Source organism: Mus pahari, chromosome 12, assembly GCF_900095145.1.
Source record: "Mus pahari chromosome 12, PAHARI_EIJ_v1.1, whole genome shotgun sequence".
NCBI lineage: Eukaryota > Metazoa > Chordata > Mammalia > Rodentia > Muridae > Mus > Mus pahari.
The window spans coordinates 26708133-26730671 of NC_034601.1; the positions used below are offsets into that span (position 1 = coordinate 26708133).

Here is a 22539-nt window from a genome sequence, read left to right on the forward strand (position 1 = left end):
TGTGGAAGGGTCCTCCTTCCAGTACCCCAGCCCCCTCCCCGCCCTCCTCCCGGCCCCCCTCCCTTTCCCAACCCCTAGGTAGCAGCGCCCGGAGCCCCGGGCTCGGAGCGAGCCGCCTCCTCACTTCTCATTGGCTGAGAGCGTCGGGGAAAGCAGTCACGTGGGCGCGCGGCAGGCCAGCTCTGGGGCCGCCATCTTGGCGGAAAGTTTAGGGGGAGAGCGACTGGGGGTGCGGAAGGAGGCGAGGTTCCGGGGGTGGGGCGGCCCGGAGGCGAGCGGACCAGCGGGGGCCGCGGGCCGCGGCGAGCGGGCGAGCGGCGGCGGCCGAGGAGAGGCGGAGAGAGCGGCGCGGGGGGTGCGGCCGCCGAAGGGGGAGCTCCTCCCCCGTCCCCTCACCCCCTCAGCTGAGCTCGAGTCGGGGCGGGGCGGGGTACGTGGAGCGGGGCCGGCCGGGGAAGCTGCTCCCGAGTCCGGCCGGAGCGCAGCCGGGGCGCCCGCGTTCGCCGCTCGCGGGAACTTTGCGGCGGAGCCGCAGGTGTGGAGGCCGCGGAGGGGGGTGCATGAGCGGCGCGGTGAGCGGCGGCTGTCCGCTCCGGCCCCTGCTGGAGTCGCCGCCGGGAGGAGGCGAACGAGGAACCAGGCAAGCGAGAGGAGGGGGCCCGGGCGGGCCGGGGGAGCAGCCCCGGCGCTCGGCTAGGCGCTGCGCGGCAGGGCACGGGCCGGCCCGCGGCAGCAGGTGGGGAGCGTGGCAAGCACGCCGCGGTGGCAGTGGCGGTGGCGGTGGCGGCCCCGCTTCTCCTCTTCAGGTGCTCTTTGCGGAGGGGGAAGCTCTGGCTGGAGGCACCTACCGCAGCCGGCTTGGGTCTGATCTTAAACCGTAGGGGACACAGCGACCCCCCACCCCCGAGAACCCGCTTTCTGCCTTGGCTGACACTCCTCGGGGTTTGAGGCTTCTGCTTTTTTTTTCCACTTGGGAAAACTTTGGAAGGTGGGCAGTTCCACCAAGGTTGGAGTTTTTCCTAGTCGAGAGTTTGGGGCAGGGGGTGGGGTGGGGTGGGGTGGGGCGGGGGCAACGAATGGATCCACGATTCAGTTCATTGCATTAGTTCAAGTTTTCCTTCCTGTTGTGTGTTTGTAAAGGTGTGTGCCTTCTTCCTGATTCTGGAGAAAAATGCCGGTCCGGAAGCAAGGTGAGAATTTATTTTGGGACTGTTTTGTGGCTGTCACTTGCTGTAACATACATCAGTGTTGTGGTTACTGTTTTTAAAAGGTTTGGGTGACTTTAATGAATCAGCAGGCTCTTGCCCTTATTCCTTATGGTATCCCAGCTTCGCATCATTTCAGAAGGTAGAAACACCTAGTTGGCTGCACCCACCTTCTTCACATCAGTAGGGATTACAGAAGCAATCTTCCCCCTACCATGTCTTTTTCAAAACTTCGTTGCTTCAGTATTTCACTTTATCATTCATATCAACAGTATTTTGTGAGCAACTAGGAATTAATGTTTATAAACATGTTTTGGTTATAGGAACAAATTGTAGATAACTTGTTCTTGTCTGTTAGGCATTCTAAAAACCAAGTTGCTATCAGTTTAGTTAGATGGTCTTTTAGTCTTGGAAGCTGTCAGTCCACAGCTAACACAGACTACTCACTTTCTCCTTTTTCTACTGTGATACAAAGCCTTTAAAATATTTGTCTTAGTAGGGAATGGAATATGGATGTAGTGATGGCAGCCTTTGCCTTGGAGGCTCTGGGGATCTTCTAGATGTCTTGTAGAGGTAGCATGTAGCACTTCCGTGTAAATATATATGCAGATACACACAGAGCCTTAATACATACATGAAATTTTCACCGTATTTGTCTTTTCAGATACCCAGAGAGCATTGCATCTGTTGGAAGAATATCGATCGAAACTAAGCCAAACTGAAGACAGACAGCTCAGAAGTTCCATAGAGCGGGTTATTAACATATTTCAGAGCAACCTCTTTCAGGCTTTAATAGGTGGGAGTTAAAACTTTTCTACTCATGACCACTGTATGATGAGTGAAGAGTGCAGGATGCTTCCCTGTTATGTTAAACTTGGAATTTGAAAGACAATGTGCTTGTCATTAACTTAGGACATCTCTAGTGAGTTTATATTTTGCAGTCATGCCACTGTAGTTTATAAAAATGTTTAATTACCAGAAAAACTTCCTGGTCTGGTGATTTCTGTGCACTTTGAGAACACCGTTTCATGTCTTAGAGTTAGCAGTTGGAAGATGGACAAGCTGTAGAAATGTTTTAGGGACACCAGTTGTAACAACTGAACTAGTGTTGGTGTTTTTGTAGTTGGCTTGTGTTTCTCTGGAATCCTTGGAAGTATTTGAAGGTTCTGCTGCATGCTTGAGAGCGTTTGACTCTCTGACATCACCTCTGTTACATTTGGCATTTGTGGAATATGAGTTTTAGGCTGGAAAATGATCTCAGAGGTGATGCTGTTTAATTACCTTATTCTAGTATTGTGACAGTCTTGTTCTTACCTGCATCTTAAGTATGTGATAGTTCGTTGTTTTAGAGTTGGACAGACAGTCCGAAGTCGTGAATTTAGTTCTTGACACTGTTAGTGATTAAATGTCAGAGAACTCATTCAGCCAGTTCAGGCTATTGTAGTAACTATAGACTGTGGGTGGGAAATCAAACAGTGGACTTTTAAGACTTGTAAAGTAAATAGTTTCTTTTAAAAATGAAATTTTTGTTTTTCACATCCTCCCCAATATATTAAACAAGGTGGTCTGTCTCTGACCCCTTTTGTCATGTATTTTAAAAGTTTGCAAACTACTGAATCAGGTGACTTATTGCTTCTAGGTTTAATAATAAGATTTTTAAAAAATTAGGTATTGACTGTCTAACATGTTCAAATAAGACCTATGCTTTCTCACTTAAGTTCATTTTCTCAGTAACTCCCCAGCAGATAGGCCTAACAATGTGTGTGTTGACAGAGTATTGGTATGTGATTTGAACACTGTTGTCAGTGTGTGGCCTGTCAGATAGCTTACTGCTATATTGGATGCTCTTGATTGAGTTCTAGTCTCTTACAGACTTAATAGACCATACAATGTTTTAGAATTTAGTGCTACTACAGACTTAAAGACATGCATTAAGGGTGGAAGATGATGAGCTGTCAGCGTCACCCATCCTCAGAGATTGTCAGTGTTTTGATAATGTTAGAGTGGACACTTTTGCATTCGTTTCCCAAGCCATGAAATTTAAGGTCCAAATAGATCACCTGATTGGTTCCTTGGAGAGAAAAAAAAAAAAAAAAAACCAAACCAGCATATAAGGAAGAGAAAAATAATATTTTAGTTATGTAGTTTCCTAGATCAACATTAAACCTAGAAATTTCATTTAATAGAGACATGTTAGGAAAAAAAAACCCGGTGTGACTTTTATGTCCTCACTTACATACATACACAGGTACTTACAGACTGTAGTCTTACTGTATGGGAAAGCTGTAACTTAAGAAAACTAAGTAAATAGAATCGACCCTTTTCATGTTGGACTTGCTATGTTTTGAGGCAATTGTTACATATTATTCTTGCCTGTTTTCAATGTTCGTTAATATGCATAGTTAAATTTTGATAATCTTCTATTTCAGTTTGTACTAGAGAATTTTATCTCTCTTTATGAATTTGTTAGTTATGGATTTCCTTTGTTAGTTGGACTTACTTGTCTTTTAGTATTTATAGTTAAGTAGTATCAGATTTAGTGGGACAGAAGTACCAACATTAGGCATGTTGAAATAGACACATTTGGGTTTTATGCGTTATAACTGAGTTGATGATTTGTATGAATGTGTATGTATGTGTACACAGATGATAGTACTGTACTAATACATTCATTCTTGGCACATACTATCACTTTAGCACTCGAAGCTGAGGCAGGAGGATCAAGAATTCCAGGCCAACCTGGCTGAATAGTGTGTTTAAGAAGAGTCTGAGCTACATAGACCTCATCTCAAAATACAACAACAAAAAAAACCCAACACCACAAATTATTTCTCATGTTTGTTTTTCATTCAGAAATTTTTTCAGCTGTTAAAATTTTGTTCTTTACATCTTTACCATTGTTTTTGAAATAGTTTTGCAATGTGCTTTTTAGGTGGTAAATTGTCCTATGTTAAAAAACCAGTCCATTTTGTCCAAGTTTATACTGAAAAATTGTGGACTGAGTGCTTTTCCACTTTTTGTTTTCTAAGCTGGTGCACGTGAATCTGAATATCTAGATTTAAAGGGAATACCTATCTCAGTGGCCAGAGCTAACAGAAAGTCATTTGCCAGTTAGGTTCTTGACTATCGTTTGGAATTCAGTTTTTTTAGGTTTTAGTGAATTACCTGTTTGTAGCAGGGAGGCATGTTATACACTGAGTGTAATTTCATTATTATTATTTATTGATTCTTTGAAATAAGTTAGTACTGACTCTTTTCATGAAATTAAAGTTTATATGAGTCTGTAGGGTTTGGTGGTATGGAAATGTTAAGTCCTTGCCCTTAGTTGATATATGCATTAGCTTTCTGATACTTTGGGGTTATTTGAAAGGACTCACTACATTGTCTCTGTTCTGTAAGATTTAAGATTTTATTTTTATTATATTGAGAGACAGTGAGAATGTGTACACTTATGTGTGTGAGCACACATGTGCTTGTGTTGATTAGAGAAAAACTTTTAGGAGTTCATTTTCTTCTCCTATCATGGAGGATCTGGGAATGAACTCAGATCATCAGGGTTGGTGGCAAGTGCTTTTAAATCCTGAACTATCTCATTGGATCGACCCTGTTTTAATATTTTATAATATGTCTGAAAGTGGGTGGTATCTTATACATGCTCTATCTATCTCCCATTCCCTGCCCCGCTTTCTCTTCTGTGTAGTCAGACAGGCTCCTGAGTGCTGCAGTTCAGATATGAGCAATCACATCTGACTTGTTTTGCTGTTATGAATTGGTTGTTTGGTTGTGGGTTTAAAGTCCATTTGTGTTATTATTTTGCTGGCACATAAAATAGTGGTGCAACTTATAATTGACAATATTCTCAATAAGATGTAGAAAATGTTCTAGTACTTGAGTAGTACTGTTGAATAATAATTCAAAACTTTGAAAAATCTTGAAAAGCAGTCAGGTTTTCGTTTCAGCTAAGTTCGTTTGTTCGTCCATCTGTCCTTCCTTCCTTCCTTAAGACAAGGTCTCACTATGTAACCTTGATTGGCCTGGTACTCCCTATATAGACTAGGCTGGCCTCAAACTCATAGAGATCTACCTGTCTTCTAGGTGGGATTAAATGTATGTGCCACCATGCCTGGCTTCAGCTAAGTTTTTTCTTTAGAATCAAATATTTAAAATTATATCAACAAAACACATTATTTGCACATTTGTTTAGAATTAGTCCCAAACATATCTGGTGATCCTTTTTGTATAAATAGAAAGTAGTATCCTTTTGCCATTCATTCAGAACATCTTTGAAAATGTAATACATTTTATATTCCCATACCCAGTATTACATTTGAAAGCTTGGGGGTTAGATAGACTCAACATAATTTGATTACATCAGAACCCAGATACTCAGATTTTATGGTGTCTGGGATTCAATCAGAGTGACCCTGGGAGTCTGGCTGTTTCACACCAAGTCTGCCCTCGTAGCTATTTCTTAGCACTTTGCTTTCCTTGTAGACAGGATTCTGGTTTCAAGATCTGTCTTTAAATCGTAGGGTAAATTTAGTCATGTGATTTGCATGTTTTTATTTTATTGGTATTTTTTTTTTATCTGCAATAAATAGAAAACTTTAATTTTATTTAAAGGAAGGCATACTGGAGATTAAACCCATGCTAAATAAGCACTCTACCATTGGGCTACAGTTCTCATTTTTTTATTTCTTACTTATTTTTATTTTTAAAAATATCTACAGTTCATATTCCCTTCCCCTGCAACTGCCCCTGGAGTATCCCAACTTCATGTTGATTTTTTGTTTTAATAATTCACTGAGTCCAGTTAGTACTGCTTATGTGCAGGGGCAACATCCCAGTGGCCACATACATGAAGAACATGATTCTCTCTTCCCCAGCAGCCATGCCCTGCCAGTAGCTTTTTCAGCAGGTTGTGGGATCTTGAACTCCTCAGCTATCCATACTGGGATTTCTACTGGCTAGATCCTGTGCAGGCAGCCCCAGCTTCTGAGGGGTCATGAGGGCAGTGGCCATGTTCAGAGCTCCCACTCTCCTCCTTTCTACCTCATCTTGTACAGTGTTCCTTGAGCCTTGGTGGAAAGGACTTGTTGATAGTGATGTCCTGTTTGGGTCTGAGCATTCACACTTATCCTGAGCACTTAGGTCAGATATGAACCTCTGCCTTAACTACTGCCCACTGTAAAAAGAAACCTTGGCCAAGGTTAGGAGCTACACAGATCAGGGCCAGAGTAACCACGTGGAGAGGCTGTAGTGAACTTTATTGATGAGTTAGATTTTAACATGTATATTTGAGGTTTACAAAATGATGTTATGAGATTCATAGATAAATAGTAAATAGGACTATAGTGAGGCAGTTAGCGTATCTTGCATACTTTCATCTTTTGTCAAAAGCAGCTAAAATCTGCTTAATTTGACAAAGATCCCTAATACCATTCAGTTTTATTAGCTTTAGTCTTAATGTTGAACATTAGATCCCTATATCCCATTTATTTTAACCTCTTTTCCTGGGTCTCCCTCACCTACAGATTGATGCTCACCATATGTAAACTTTTCATTCTTCCTTAAGCATTCCACATCCAGGGGAAGCCAGGCAGTGTTTTTATGTGTCTAGCTTATTTTAGTTAGCACAGTATCTCTAGGTCCATTCATGTTGTTAATGAATTTGTATGAATGTGTATGTATGTGTACACACAGCACATCTTTAAAGCTTCTGGGCCATTACAGACCTTTCGATTGTTTCCCTGTCTTATGTATTATGAGTGTGCTGCAGTGAACATGGCATGTAGATATCTTTACAAGCTGGGGATTTTATCTCCTTTGGTTGTATCTCTTCCCAGTTACATCAGGGGTTCCTGGGTGGTCTGGTAGTTCTATTATTAATGTCTTTGGGAAATTAATAGTTTTTCATAATTGCTTCACAGATCTAAATTCCCTCTAGTAGTGGAGCATGCTTTCTTTTTTATTCCTGCCACTGTTGGCTACCTCTTGTGTTTGTGATGATGGACATCCATGTACGAGTGAGATGTTATCTCAGGTTGACTTTAATGATTTTGAGCTCCTTTCTGTCTTCCCCTTCATCATTTTTATGTCTGTGGAAAACAAAGTATGTTTAGATTGTTTGATTCTTTCTCATTGAAGCTTTGTTTTTCCTAGCCAAATTGTATTGCTGAGGATGGTATCAAAAGTAATAATGGCTACATTTTCAATATTTCACTTAGTCCTCAGTCCTGTGAGGTATATTTAACAACGCGATGATTATACCATTTTATATATTAGATGTCTGAGGCACTAAGAAATAACTAGTTTTACCCAAGAACCCTCAGATACTAACTTGTGTAGTATAAAATTGAATTCTAATTTGAATCCAGAACTTCTACTTCATTAATTAAAATATTCTTTATCATTATGTTCACTGTCATTACATTAAATGCAATAAGCATAATAAGTTTAAGACATGCTGGTCTGCAGGGGTGGTGGTTTTTAAGTTTATTTTTAAAGTATCATTTTCAAGGAAAATGTTGATAATAAGTTGATTTTTATAACCAGGATTTGAGAACTTAGCACTCTCTGTAGGTAAAATCAAAATTGTGGTTCTCTCACTGTAACTGAGGTTAAACTTTAACCTGTTACTAGCTTGTAGTTTTAAGTATGTATGGTAGTAGAACAGGAAAGCATAAGCTATGGTTTAGATTGGAATTAAGAGTTTTTTTTTTTTTTTAATCTTTACTTGTAGTGGTATATATATATATATATTACATGCATATATATATTACATGGTATATATATATATATATATTACATGCATGTAGTGCCCATGGAGGCCAGAAGAAGGCATTACATTCCTGGAGCTGCCATATGGGTCCTGGGAACTGAACCTGGGTCCTCTGGAAGAGCAGCCAGTGCTCCTAACTGCTGAGCTATCTCCTGCTCTTACGTTTTTATATAATATTTTTCATTTGGGGTTTATCAGATGTTTGTAATTACATTCATATTTTCTATTCTTGGCTTAGGATTCTGTATATCCAGAAGTATACAGTGTCATCTTCCCTTCCTTGGTAACATTAATTCTGATGACCTGATTATATGTCGTCTTATTTCTCTTTCTAGTAGCTTTTTCCTTACAAGCATATGTGGACTATTTACATATATTACTCTTGAGCAAAATCATAAATGGTTCTTGTTTGAAGTACTTGTTACTGTGGTTATTGAAAAGTGATAGTTACCTAATAGTAACATTCCTCTGTGTTTCCCAGTCAACACTTGGTATGTTTTTGTAATCAGAAGCCCTTTCTGTCTGTGTGCCATGAACTTTGCAGAGTTTTGTTTCTTTCATTAGTTTCATTTTTACCATCCTAGAGATTTTGATGTGTAGACTGTCTTAGGTTTAGCTCAGGGGTGCCCTTCTCAAGCTTTCTCTTGGCGTTTTTATGATGTGTCTCATTTCTTTAGCACTGTTGATTTTTTTGCATAAGGTGGTACTTCAGGTCCACCTTGTGACTACCAGCCATACACCACTTAAAAGGAATATTCATGTTAGTCAAATGATGTCTGAAGAATGGAGATAACTTGTTTTTATGTACCACTTTGACATCTACCCTGTTTCCAGTGTGTGAAATGTAAATTTGTTATAATCCTGAAATTTTGTAGGGTATTTTCTTTGGGAATCCAAGTGGCTTTTATAGTGTACCTTGACTTGAGACTATGCTGAGTATCTTCAGCTGTCAGATGAAGTGATAGATGATTTTCCTTCTGCAACTTCAGGTTGTATTTCACTGTCATCCTACTCTCTAGACTTATTCCCTGTAGCCCTCCAAAATGGAATCTATCATAAGGCTAGTACGAGTTCTACCTAAAATATTTAAGGTTAGACAACCTTAGTTTCTGTAAAATACAAGTAAATGTTATTCTCTGATTCTGTACAAGTACTTCGATTTTGTAAAACACCTTACACAAACAAAACAGGAAAGCTGCCTTCTATGTGAGAACTGATTAAAGTTGGCATGGAAGGACAGGCTGGAGAGATGTCAGAGGCTAAGAGCACCTGCTGCCATTGCCAAGAACTTGGTCAAGTTCCCAACATCTATATCAGGTGCTCACAAATACCTATACTTCTGTCTTCATTCATGTGTACATAATTACATTCTGATGCACACACTCAAACATACACAGACATACACACACACACACACACACACACTCAAACTGAGACAGAAATAATCAAAGAAAACCTTGAAAAAAATGCATCTAGTTAATACATCATGACTATAACTTTTTTTCTCTAGTGGCATAATGTTTCAGTTACTTTAGATGAATCCCAGATGGAGTCATTGACTTGTTTAGAACTGAAGAAGCACACCCTGCATAGTGAGGTACAGCAAGAAGTTCCCACTGTGCACAGCTCTGAGACTGAGAGGGAGCAGACTTCTTCACCTCATCTTGTGTGTGAGAGCCACTTACTTGGTGGGCTGGCAGGGAGAACTGCTTTGTGTGTATTGGGGTACTGTAGTTGAATTTGTATAAATGTGTGAATTATCTGTGCCATACTTAATTGTTTTTACTTTTCCCAAAATTTGCCAGCAGATTTCAGTGTCAGTTTTTTATCATCTTAAATGACTGTTTATATAACATAGATTTTTCTGTTAATAGCTTTCTAGGAACTAGGCTTTTTAATTCAAGTTTTTATATGATTTAGTAAACATATTCATAGGCATACAGATGTGTACATCTACCCATGCAGGTGGGACTTATTCTGTTTTGCATTCTCTATTATATTCATAGGGTAAATTGCCAGAAGTTAATTACTAGGTGAAAGGGTAGACATTTTAAGGCTTTCCTTATAATTTGTAAAGTACTCTTACTAATGTTATATCAGTGCAATATTTTAGACAGTATATAGAAGAATGACTGGTTTGACTTAGACAGTGTAGAGTGTTATGTATCTTTCAGTATTATCTCCTGATTGGTTGATTATACTGAGATATTTGATCTTTTATTTTAATTTCTGAATTCTGAATTCCCTGTTCATGTCAGTAGATTTCCTCCCATTCTTTTTTTTTTTTTTAAATAAAATTAACACGAGGTGTATCAACCCTGTCTGGCATGTAAATCACAAATAACTACTCTGGTTTGTAGTGCGTTTGTAAACTTGGATTTTAAAAATTCATGTTTATTTCTGGTTAGATTTATCAGTATAGATGTGTATTTTATGTTTGTGGTATCATGCCTAGAAAGGCTGTCCTTGATACTATAATCCCCAAGATTATTATCTTAATCTGTCTTCAGCATTTATGAAAGTATTCATCTATATTCAAGACTTTAAAAAAACACTTTAATTTGTGTGTATTGTTTAATCTCTAGCAGCACACTCATTTATGTACAACATTGATATACACACGTGCACTAAAAAGGTGCATTAAGAAATGTGTGATGGCTGTGGTTTAAGATGCTATAACAACTTAGTTATAAACTTTTATTACTGAACATGTTTCAAATTGTGAAGGCAACATTGAAAGCGGTATGAAGGTCACCTAAGTTGTCTGAGCAAGTAGAGGTAAAGGGTGCATCACCATAAACAGATCGACTTGGAAATTGATCATGTTGATTTTGTTTTCTCAGTTCTCATTTATTCATTATTTAATATGGATATTTCAATATCCAATGTCAACAATAAGGACTGCTCATACTTTTATATACACACTGTGAAAACAGTATATAACTGTAGAAAAAATGATAATTAATGCTTTAGAAATTGTATTTCTCACTAGAGTGTCATTAGAAATTAGCACTAATTCTAATGACAGTGTGAGTAAGTCCTTTAGTAAACCTAGGTAACCATTAATTTGGATGCTCACTTAGAAAATAAGTGACTACAGTGGTAAAAAGTGCTTGGTACGTCATAGACCAAGAGTGATTCCAGCCTTCCCTGAAGGTGCCGCAGTTAGCTCACCAGATACACATAACAAATAGAAATAGAATAACTGATTGCATTTTTATCATTACTCTGAAAAATACTTTCCTGTGAAAATGGTGATTCATTAGCAGAAAAACGATAGAAGAAAACGCAGGAATGCCCAAATATGTCTTAGAGGAAACTGGTTGTTGAGGCGACTCACAGTTGAGAGCCTTGCTGGAGTCTGCGGGGTCCGTCTTATCACTGTGCAGTCCTACTCCTCCTTCATGGTCTCAGAGTGCTCGCCTTGAGTTTAGGCTAAACTAAGAATCAGTCAGAAGGTCACTAAAAGCTTGAACATGTGCGTGAAAGAGATTAAAACTTAAACACATTGGGTTAATCCTAAGGACCTCAGAATCATTCACATCTATTTAAAAAAAACAATTCTAGAGGCCAGAAAGATGGCTCAGTGGGTAAAAATGCTTGAAGCACAGTCCTGACGTCCTGAGTTCAGTCCTCAGAACAGAGGAGGAGCGCAGACTCCTGAGAGTTGTCCATTGACTCACATGTGCCTGTGGTTCATGTGCACCTGTACTCACATACACATATTACATATAAGCAAATCAGTTAATGTTAAAAAAAATCCATGAAAATCAACTAACTTATTTGAGAAGTCTTCATGCAAAGATTTTCATTGCTTTTGTTACTTTATGAGTTGGAAGTATAGCATTCCATAAATAGCCTCAAGGTCCAGAGCTGAGGAAGGAGTAAGAAGCAGAAGGATGGGCATTTTCAAGTAGGCCAAGGAACTTTACCATTTGGGGTAACATACATCATCCTAAACAGAAACACTTCACACACATGTAACGTTTCTCAAACTAAGAACTAAGGTAGTACTAACCTAGGCTCAAAATAGAAGGTCTAGACACTGACCTGAGACTATGCAATAATTTAACACAACATAGAGAACATTGCTAATCTATGAGAAAGTATTTTATTTGGTGGGAAAAATACTGACAAGTCACAATCAGTAAGAAAATATTTGTAAAACATTTATCTGATAAAGGACTGGTACCCAACTACATGAAAACCATGTAAGATTTGACAGTAAGAAAAGAAGCCACAAAAAGTGAGAAGATGCAAATATCACACTAAAATAGTCAGAAATAGCAAGTAAATAGGATGATATCTAATATAAAATACCATAGAGCACAGTCAATAAAAATGTCTAAACTGAGTCAGTGGAATAAAAGTTCAAGTCCACGTGGCAACAGCTTACACCAGGCTGAGATACAGAGCAGAATCCTGTTCAAAACCAAGCAAACAAAAATCTACATAGTGTCACATGCCTTTCAAAATGCTTAAAATCCAAAGCACTGATAAGACTTAATGATGGTAAGGATGTGAGTAACATACACTGCTGATGGGTGTGCAGAACAGCATGGCCACATCAGAATTCTGCTCAGGCAGTTTCTTAAAGATTACTCACACCATATTACCTAGCAGTCACTTACACTCCTGTACATTTACCCAGAGTTGAAACATGTCCATAAAAACCACAGCTCCCCGTTCTTGTCTTCCTATCCACCATAACGTAAACAGTTTCTGCCACACCCTCCTCTGCCCATTGATGTTCTACAACAGGTCGAGAGACACAGCCAAATGACCATGGACTGAACACCTTGGAAACCATGACCCCAAACTCCTTCCTCAAAACAAAACAAAACAAAACACACAATAAAACCAAGGTGTTGGGGATGTAGCTTAGAAGGTGCCAAAACAAAACACCCTCGTATAATTTATAGGAGCTTTATTAATAACCAGTAAAAGTTAGAAGGAGTCAAAATGTTCTTGATAAACGAAGTGTGGTAGAACCATACAATATGGAATATTAGCTATAAAAAGATAAAACCGACAAGCCATAAAAAGACAGGAAACTTAACATTTATTGTCAAGGGAAAGAAGACAGTCTCCAAAGACTGCCTTGGGATACATTCCTAAAACAGAGTTACTTGGTGAAAAAAGGGAGTATGCATTTAGGGCTTTTTGTTATGAAATGCTCATACAAATGATATGCCAGTTTAATTCATATGGAAGATTCTAAAAACTATAGAGGTAGCAAAAAGATCAGTAGTTTCCAGAATTTGGGGAGTAGAGGCACACAGAATTATTAGGGCAATGAAACTGTTCTGTTTGGTATCAGACTGATGGATTAATATGTCAGAACAACAAATGTACATTTTAAGTCAGTCAGTATACAGCACAAAGTGATCCTAATGTAAACTATGATCTTTAGATAGTGATAATTAATAGCTTGTCTGTTTTAATAAATGCAAGATACATAAGCTATTAATAACAGGGGATGTGGGGTGAGGGGGTAGAGCTACTTTCCATGCAATTTTTCCATGAATCTAAGTATACTAATTTTAAAAAAGATGTGTGCGCATGATAAAGTCATGTTTTAAAACAGCAATTTACTCTATTAAAATAACTTATAACTGTATAACAAATTAAAATGTTTACTGATGTGTGTGTATGTGCCCACCCACCCCCACACCCCCACACTCCACTAGACCACTAAAGCCAGGGCGTTGTATGTGCTAGGTAAGTGCTCTATCACTGAGGTACTACCCTTCCCCTTAGGTCTTCTCATTCCAAAGACATTTTTGTTGTTGGGTATAAAATATATATATTCTTACTAATTTTTATTAGTTTTTACATGTATGGGTCTTTGTCTTCATGTGCATGCCTGATGCCCATAGAGTCCAGAGAGGACATCAGATCCCTTGGCGATGGAATTACAGGTGGCTGTTTGGTTTTGCCTTGTGACCCACCACCCTTAGGGCATGGGTATGGGTGTGAAGTTTTCCACCAGAATATGGGTAATTTAAGACAGTAACTTCCTCTTTGCCAACAGCCCTCTATGACCACTAGCTCCTTGAGGTGGAGCCCCATGAGTCCCTTCTCCATCTGTGATTGTTTATGGGCTAGTTGTGTATAAGTCCTCCCTGTGTGTGCACGGGCAGCTGTTGTGAGTTCATGTGTACCACAGCCATGCCATGCCCATAAGGTAGCATTTCATAGACTGCCTTCTTGTGATCAAGCTCTTACATTCTTCATCCTAGAACTCTTCTGTTTTTTAGTTATTTATTGCTTAGTGGTAAAGTATACATAATATAAAATTTAGCATCTTAATTATTTTCAACACAAATTGAAATTCTCTTTTTGAGCAATAATTATGTTTCCAGCAACAAGTAAGCAAACAAAACCCCTCGTAGCTAGTACCTCATGCCTGTTTTACAGGGCCTCTCGCCTAGACTCCTCATGAGCATTTCACTTTTTGTCTCTGAATTTGCTATTCTGGATACTTGATACAAATGGAATGAATATAATATTTGTCCTTTTATGTCTGGCTTTTTTAAAGATATTTTCAAGATTAATCCTTCTACATAGACTGTATTAAGGACTTAATTCCCTTTTAAGGGTAAATTGTATTTCTTTGTACATACATATTGTACTTTATTCATTCAGTTTTGAAGGATAGTTGCCTTTTCACCTTTTGGCTCTTATGCTGTAGTGACTACTAGTATACAGATCTTTCAGTCTGGTTCAGTCTCTTTTTTTTTCTCTGTATGCATACGAGGAAGTGAGGTTGCTGGATCACATGGTAAATCTGGGTTTTAGTATTTTCAGAAGCCACTCCTTCCATTTTCAGTAGCAGTTTTACCATTTTACACGTTTGTTCATGAGCAGTAAAGAAAGGGTCTACTTTTCTTCATATCCTATTAGTACTTGCTTTTTAATTTTTTGTTTTGTTTTATAATAGTCATTCTAAGTGGTGTTAACTCAGCTCATTTTGTATAAATCCTGATACAGCTAAAATAGGATTGATATTTTATCCTCCAGCTGCAGGAGTTTAAATAGAACAAATTAGGAAGGGCTGTATGAGGGGCTAGGGCTCAGCCATTCAGAGTACCAGCCACTCTTTTGGAGGACCCAGGTTCAATCTCCACCATCTGCAACAGACTGTAACTCCAGACCCAGGAGGTCTGACACCCTCCTCTTGCCTCCAAGGGCACTGCATGCATATGCAAACACTTGCAGGCAAATATACCACACACAGAATTTTAAAGAAAAGTCAGTCTAGCTAAACTACATATAATTACATATAGCTAGAATATATTAAATATATACCAGGAACCAAAGCCCACTCCTCTGCAAAAGCCATCTTAGCCATTGAGCCATCTCTCCAGCCCAGAAATAATTTTAACAGCTGGTGAGATGGGTTGATTTCATCTTCAGTGTACAAACATTAATTTTAAATTAGTACTTTACTTTTTATTTTTTTTCCTTCTGGTTGTTAAAACTGCAAACAGAACTACTTTGTCCCTACTGTCTTGTGAATTTTGGGGCTTCAAAAGACTTTTATTACATTTCATTTATTATAATTGTGCATGGGTATGCAAGTGCCACTGTTTGAATGTGGAAACCTAAGGATAACTTGTGGGAGTCAGTCTTCCCCTCCACTCTGTAGGTCATGGGATTGACCTCAGGCTATCAGGTTTGGTGACCAGCACCCTTACCTGCTGAACTATCTCATTGGCCCAAGGAAATATGTTTTCAAAGAGTATAATGGTACTTTTATTTAACAAGAAATAAAAGTTACTCTAAATGTTATTTATAGTTATTCATGATTTATTCTGGATAATGCCCATATTGGCTGTTAAACAGTTCCCACTCTCTAAAGAATTCTAAATTATACCAGTAGGTGACTCAAGAACTCACAGTGTGAAATCTAAACATTAGGTAATTATCACTCAGCATTACTGAGCTATGTGAATAGCCACTGCTACTATTATTAATATAGTAAGCTCATATGACTCCAACTGGGAGCAAAGTAATTTTATCTTTTAAATTATTCTGTGCTCTTCATTTGGTTTCTTTCATACTTTTTGCATACTTTGAAGTGATTATTTCTCACTTCTCTTAGATTTGCGGACATACAATTACAGTTGGAAATGTCCTAGTTCTTTGGTTTTAAAAATGTGTTTCACTTTAGTTAGAAGGACAGTTAAAACCATATGAGGATTTACATTTCCAATCTGAATAGTGATGATAAAGATATAAAATATTAGTAATGATTTATCTGAACAATTTATAATAATGACATTAACCACTATTTATTAAGAGTATATTATATGCTAGCATGCTAGACACTTTATTGTGCTCAATTCTTGCACAGTTCACACAATAAGACAAGTTATCAGAGGGTTAGTAATCTTTTGTAGTTAATTGATAAAATGATTTTAACACAGAACTTTAAAAAATAATTTGTTTGAAAATTTTACACATGTATGTTTACAATGCATTTTGATCATATTTACCCTATAATTTCCCAGTCAGTTCCCCTAGACTCTTCTCCCATACCTACTTCCCACCTTTATTTCCAATACAGTTTTTTAATGATCTATTGAGTCTAATTAGGGCTACCCTTATGTGCATGGGTATGGTCCATCTACTGGAGGTAACATGGGTGACATAACCAGTCACTGTAATACCCTCAAAGAAAATTGTCACTCTCCCTTCCACCATTTGTCACTGGCTGTGGCTTCTCAGCTAAGCACCCATGGCACCTTCACTGTTTACATTTGAAACGCGTACATGAATGTGTATTGTGTATAGGGTTATGTGGAGGTGCCTTCAGAGACCACAAGAGGCCATGATACCCTGGAGCTGGAGATTCAGGCAATGGTGTCCTCCCTTGCATAGGTGCTGGAACCCAACTGAGGGCCATTGCAAGAGCAGGGGGCAGTCCTAACTGAGCCGTCTCTCAAAAAAAGGCAAACTTTTGAAGTAAAATTTCTAAGACTTGCCTTGCAGGTTTTGATGTAATTGTGACATAATGAAACGAGGAAATAACCTGTTAAAAGTTAAAAGTTAAGGCTGGGCGTGATGGCGCATGTCTTTTATCCCAGCACTTGGGAGGCAGAGGCAGGCGAATTTCTGAGTTCGAGGCCAGCCTGGTCTACAGAGTGAGTTCCAGGACTATACAGAGAAATCCTGTCAAAAGTACATGGTTGAGCTGTGGTTGGTGGCACACACCTTTGATCCTAGCACTTGAGGGGCACTTGAGGGGCATAGGCAGATGGATCTCTGTGAGTTTGAAACCAGCCTGGTATACAAAATGTTCCAGGGCAGCCAGAGCTGTTACAGAGAAACCCTGTCTTCAGGGGAAAAAGAATTATGTGGTAGAATTAGACTTATTTTTCTAATAGTTAAAGTGGCCTTTGAATTATGCTGTTTTAACATTGCATAGCTTAGTAGATGTAAATGCTTTTGTAATTTTATTTTTCTTCATCTATAGATATTCAAGAATTTTATGAAGTGACCTTACTTGATAATCCAAAATGTGTGGATCATTCAAAGCAGTGTGAACCAGTTCAGCCTGTGAGTACTTGGGAGATTGCCAGCCTTCCTAGCACTGCCGTGACGTCAGAAACCCTGCCCAGCAGCCTTAGCCCTCCAGTAGAGGTAAGAGAAAGTTTTCGTAAGTCATTCAGTGATCAGTTTTCTTTTTAAGATGGGTATTTTTGGAAATAACAATGAGATAGAGAATAGAATTAAAATATTCTTAAAAAGTGTCAAGAATCTTGATTCTGTTTAAAGTTTTTAACTTGTTTGAGGTCTGAAATACTTGTTTTAGGAAATTAGTGTCTTGGTGGTAGACCTTAGAAAACTCCATTTGTATAATTAACATGGCCATTGTATTTTTAAAAATGATTTTGCTTGGTGTTCTTGACTAAAGAAAGAATATAATTGTGGCTCTGAGCCCTTATGTATGTTAAGAATTCTGTTGATTGGCTTGAGACTCTGTTGATTGGCATTAAAACTCACTGAGGACTAGCAGTCCTTCCAGTCAGCATTGGCCTTTACATTTTTCTGTAGTTAAAACTGCTGACTTCTTTGAGTTTTATTAGCTTATCTTTACCATTATATTTGGTAATGTTCTATTTTGGCTGTGTTGTATTGTTGCTAGTAGAGTTGGAGGTGGTGCAGCATTTTGTAATGAGGATTCTGCCTGAGCAGCATTCGTCATTTAAAAGTGCTTGTCTCTCCATTGGATTCTAGTCCCTCTGGTTAGTACTAGACTGCGCCTGGGAAACTGAATCAGCTTCTGTTGGATGAGTAATAAGCCGGGGAGGGGGGCGCGCAGCTATGTAGCACACTGGGAATGAAGAGTCCAAGTTTTCACTTTCTCTTTATTTAATATGTTGTTACATAACTAGCATTTGAGAGTGGTGTGATTGAGCACATATAATCCCTCTCCTACAGTTTAAAGCTGAAAAAAAAAAAAAAAAAAAGGAATCTAAAAGAAAATGACTGGCCCAGCCTAAGCCACCTAATTTTCACAAGTCTATCTTTGGGTATCAGACTTTTTAACATTAGATCTATAGTTAGTTCTCTTAGTAACCCTGATAGAATCTTACACATTTCTCTGTGTATGTATTCTTATTTTTTCTCTTTTTAAACATTACTTTTTTCTTGGATAATTTACCATCCTCTTTAGTTGATCCATTGTTTGCTATAATGAGAGTTCATCCTGTGATCTCTTTCAAATGAAGTTTAAAAATGTCTGTACTTACTGCTATGGTTCAGATACATGTGTTGCTTCCAAAATAAGTTGCCTGGCATGCCCAAGGCCCTGGATTCAACCCTTACCCAGAAGTGGGGAGGCCACGAGGGCTTGTTCCTCATAAGTGGTCCTTATAAAAGAAGCTTTATGCCAAAGTTTAGGTCTGCCCTCTGCCTGTGAGAGTGGAGCAAGTGTTCCTTACCAGAGCCCATGCCTAGAATCTAGGCCTCCTAGCCTCTAGAATGTGAGGCATATGCTTCTCTTTTACATAAACTATTCTCATATGATAAACCTTGACAGTTACGGTTTTCTAGGTTATTTTACATGTATGGTCATTTTGCCTTTATGTATGTATGTGAGACACATACATGCCTGTTGTCTGAGCCGGTCAGATGAGAGCATACACTTCGCTGGGGCTGATGTACAGATAGTAATAAGTCACCATGTGAGTGCTGGGAATTGAACCCGTGTCCTCTGCAAAAGCAGTAAGTGCTTCTAACCCCTATTGAGCCAATTCTCCAACCCCCAGTTACAGTCTTCCTATTTATTATCTTAGTCCTATATTAAAAGGCTTGTGTTTTTTAAAAAAAATCATTAAGGTTTAAGAGATTGATTTTTCATGTCTTTAAAAAAAATATTTATTTTAAACTCCAGATTTTATTCCCCTTCCAGTCCACCCTCCAACTGTTCCACATCCTCTTGTCTCCTCACCTTGCTCCTGTCTCCACAAGGATGTCCCCACCCCCACCCCACCAGACCTCTAACTGACTCACCAGACCTCTGACTGAACTCAGACCCAGCAGTCCTCTGCTGTATATGTGTATATCAGCTGGTGTATACTGTATGGTTGGTGATCAGTGTCTGAGAGATCTTGGGAGTCCAGGTTAACTCAGACTGCTGGTCCTCCTTGAGGGTTGCCCTCCTTCTCAGCTTCTTCCAGCTTTCCCTTAAATCAACCACAGGGGTCAGCAGCTTCTGTCCATTGGTTGGGTGCAAATATCTGCATCTTACTCTTTCAGCTGCTTGTTGGGTCTTTCAGAAGGCAGTCATGATAGGTCCCTTTTTGTGAGCGCTCCATAGCCTCAGTAATAGTGTCAGGTCTTGGGGCCTCCTCTTGAGCTAGATTCCACTTTGGGCCTGTTGCTGGACCTGATTTTCATGTTTACTTACTATGTTTTCTATTGTTTGCTTATAAATCATTGTGTGTATCACATACATGCCTGGTGTCTGAGCAGGTCAGAATGGTTTGGAACTGGAGTTATGGGTAGTTGTGAGCCACCATGTTGGTGCTGGGAACTGAACTCCAGTCCTCTGTAAGAACAGCAAGCACTCTTAATCACAGAGCCATCTCAGCAGCCTTCCCTTTTATAGATCACTTTACAATGTCTGATACAATATAACCAGTGGAAATGACTACTCATTACCTTTAAAAAAATGAGCTGTTGTGAGGTAAAAGTTTATCTCCATATAGATTTCTGTAAAGAATGGTCAACAGTGTTGTCTTTGTTAGGGTTATTATTGCTATGATGAAACACCATGACGAAAAATCAAGTTGGGGACGAAAGGGTTTGTTTATAGGCTTACACTTCCATATTGCTGTTTATCACCAAAGGAAATCAGGACAAGCAGGGCAGGAACCTGGAGGCAGATGCCGTGGAGGGGTGCTGCTTACTGGCTTGCTTCTTACTGGTTTGCTCAGACTGCTATATTACAGAACCCAGGACTCAGGGGTGGCACCACCCACAATGGCCTGTGCCTTTCCCCATCACTGCTAATTAAGAAAATGCTCAACAGCTGGTTCCTAGGGAGGTGTTTTGTCAATTGAGGTTCCCTCCTTTCAGATAACTCTAGTTTGTGTGTAAAGTAAGACTAGCCAGTACAAATGTATTGAATTTCATCAACATTATAAGGGAAAGTAGAAGTTATAGCTTAGTACTTGCCTGGCATGCATGAAGCCTCTTAGGTTTGATCACCAACAAAGAAGGGAAAGGATTTTAGAACCATTTCTAAGTGAAATACTGATACCTATACAGCCCTAGTTTCTTTCTTTACTGTCTAGACATGAGCTGAAGGCTCAAGCGAATGAAAAGTGAGAACAGTTAAATATAAAAAGTTAGATGTGGTTAGTATGGAAAATGTGTGAGGACGAATAGGATCCCTGTGGTAAATATTCAAGTAATGTTTGAAATTCATACTCATTCATGGATTGAATTGAAGCATTGGGATATATCCATCAACTTCTGGATTATTTTTTTAGTGGGTAAAATGGCTATGCCAAACTTGTGAAGTCTGTTATTAGAAACTACTGTTTCTGTAGCAAGCAACTTGACAGATATTAGTCTGAAAGTGTACATAGTTTCAAACATACTGACAGACAGTTCAGAGCAATGTTTGGAGATTTAATTGTTTGAGAGTATCTCAATAGGAAATCCATTCCCCTATTATCCATTCATTCTTGCTGTGCTTGGATGGGACACTTGGCTAGGTGATCATTAACTTGATCTCTTGTTTCAGTCATGTTTGTGACTGAAAAGACTTTGGAGCACACTGACCCAAATTCAAACAAATGCAAAAAGACATTTCTGTTTAATCACAAATTGAATGATAACTTGCAAATCATAAGGTTGTTTTGCTTTATACAAGACTTGACTTATTGTACTTATATACTAATTCCTGGGTAGGCAATCTTTTTTTCTGACAAAAATGTCATACAACATGGTCTTGCCTCTTTTTTTTTTTTTTGGTTTTTTGAGACAGGGTGTTTCTCTGTGTAGCCCTGGCTGTCCTGGAACTCACTCTGTAGACCAGGCTGGCCTCGAACTCAGAAATCCGCCTGTCTCTGCCTCCCAAGTGCCGGGATTAAAGGTGTGCGCCACCACGCCCGGCTGGTCTTGCCTCTTTTACTTGATTAGTTTCTGCAAGTACTTGTCTTTTTTCTTGAAATCTTTGCTGCTTAAGGCATCTGTCCAGCTTTCTTTGTCGTATTTATTTATTTACAGTTGGTAACAGATGTAAGTCTTGCCAAGTTCTTTTTAGTTAACCTTATGATTTTGTTACTTTTTTTTCTAATGTAGTAAAATTTAATTCAATATAGTTTATTTTTTCAATATAGTTTATTTTTAAAGTGATGACTTATTTTTTTAGTGGCTTTTTTTTTTTGTGCTTGCCTTTTACTTTGAACATAATCCTCGTGAGATGTTTAAATAATCTTTGTTTATAAACTTGTTTCAGAGGCAAGGCTCTCCCACCCCAGCCCTGCCCACCTCAGTGTTAATGGTCAGTGAGGTGGTGTGTGCTCGAGGCAGTTCTTTGCCTTTCCCTTCCCTTTGTTAGACTTTTATTCATTTCTTTTTTTTTTTAATTCATTTCTTTAAAGAGGCATTTTGTTTTAATAAAAATAATTCTGTTGGATTACTTTGAGAAGAGTATATGACTTTAAAGAAAAGAATAAGATAAAGTAGGAGAAATTGCCTAGTTTACTGAGACATGATTACAGAAAGAATCAACTGTTCTGTTCCTAGTATCACATTTAAGTGGCTGGAAGAACCAAAGGGTTAAAAATGAGACCATAAGAATAAACTTTTCTATGCCTTGAGGATAAAGAAACCTTTTTTTAAAACTTATTTTATTAGATATTTTCTTCATTTGCATTTCAAATGCTATCCTGAATGTCCCATATACCCTCCCCCCACCCTGCTCCCCTGCCCACCCTCTCCCACTTCTTGGCCCTGGCTTCCCCTGTATGGGGCATATAAAGTTTGCAAGACCAAGGGGCCTCTCTTCCCAATGATGGCTGACTAGGC

The 22539-nt window shown here is 38.9% G+C and overlaps 1 protein-coding gene across 14 annotated transcripts in view; it reads left to right on the forward strand.

The window, feature by feature from the left end:
* The first annotated feature begins 241 nt into the window (after window positions 1-241).
* The window catches only part of Dlg1 (discs large MAGUK scaffold protein 1), a 202381-nt gene continuing 180083 nt past the window's right edge, over window positions 242-22539 (forward strand). For 10 of the 14 annotated variants that reach the window (XM_029544614.1, XM_029544616.1, XM_029544615.1 and 7 more), the window contains exons 1-4: window positions 468-640; window positions 1141-1190; window positions 1870-2001; window positions 17468-17634. In XM_029544614.1, coding sequence (XP_029400474.1) covers window positions 1172-1190; window positions 1870-2001; window positions 17468-17634 — 318 coding nt within the window. In that variant the 5' untranslated portion in view covers window positions 468-640; window positions 1141-1171. Of the gene's footprint in view, window positions 641-1140; window positions 1191-1869; window positions 2002-17467; window positions 17635-22539 lie in introns of all 14 variants that reach the window. The other 4 variants (XM_029544623.1, XM_021209526.2, XM_021209522.2 and 1 more) reach the window with 1 other exon arrangement.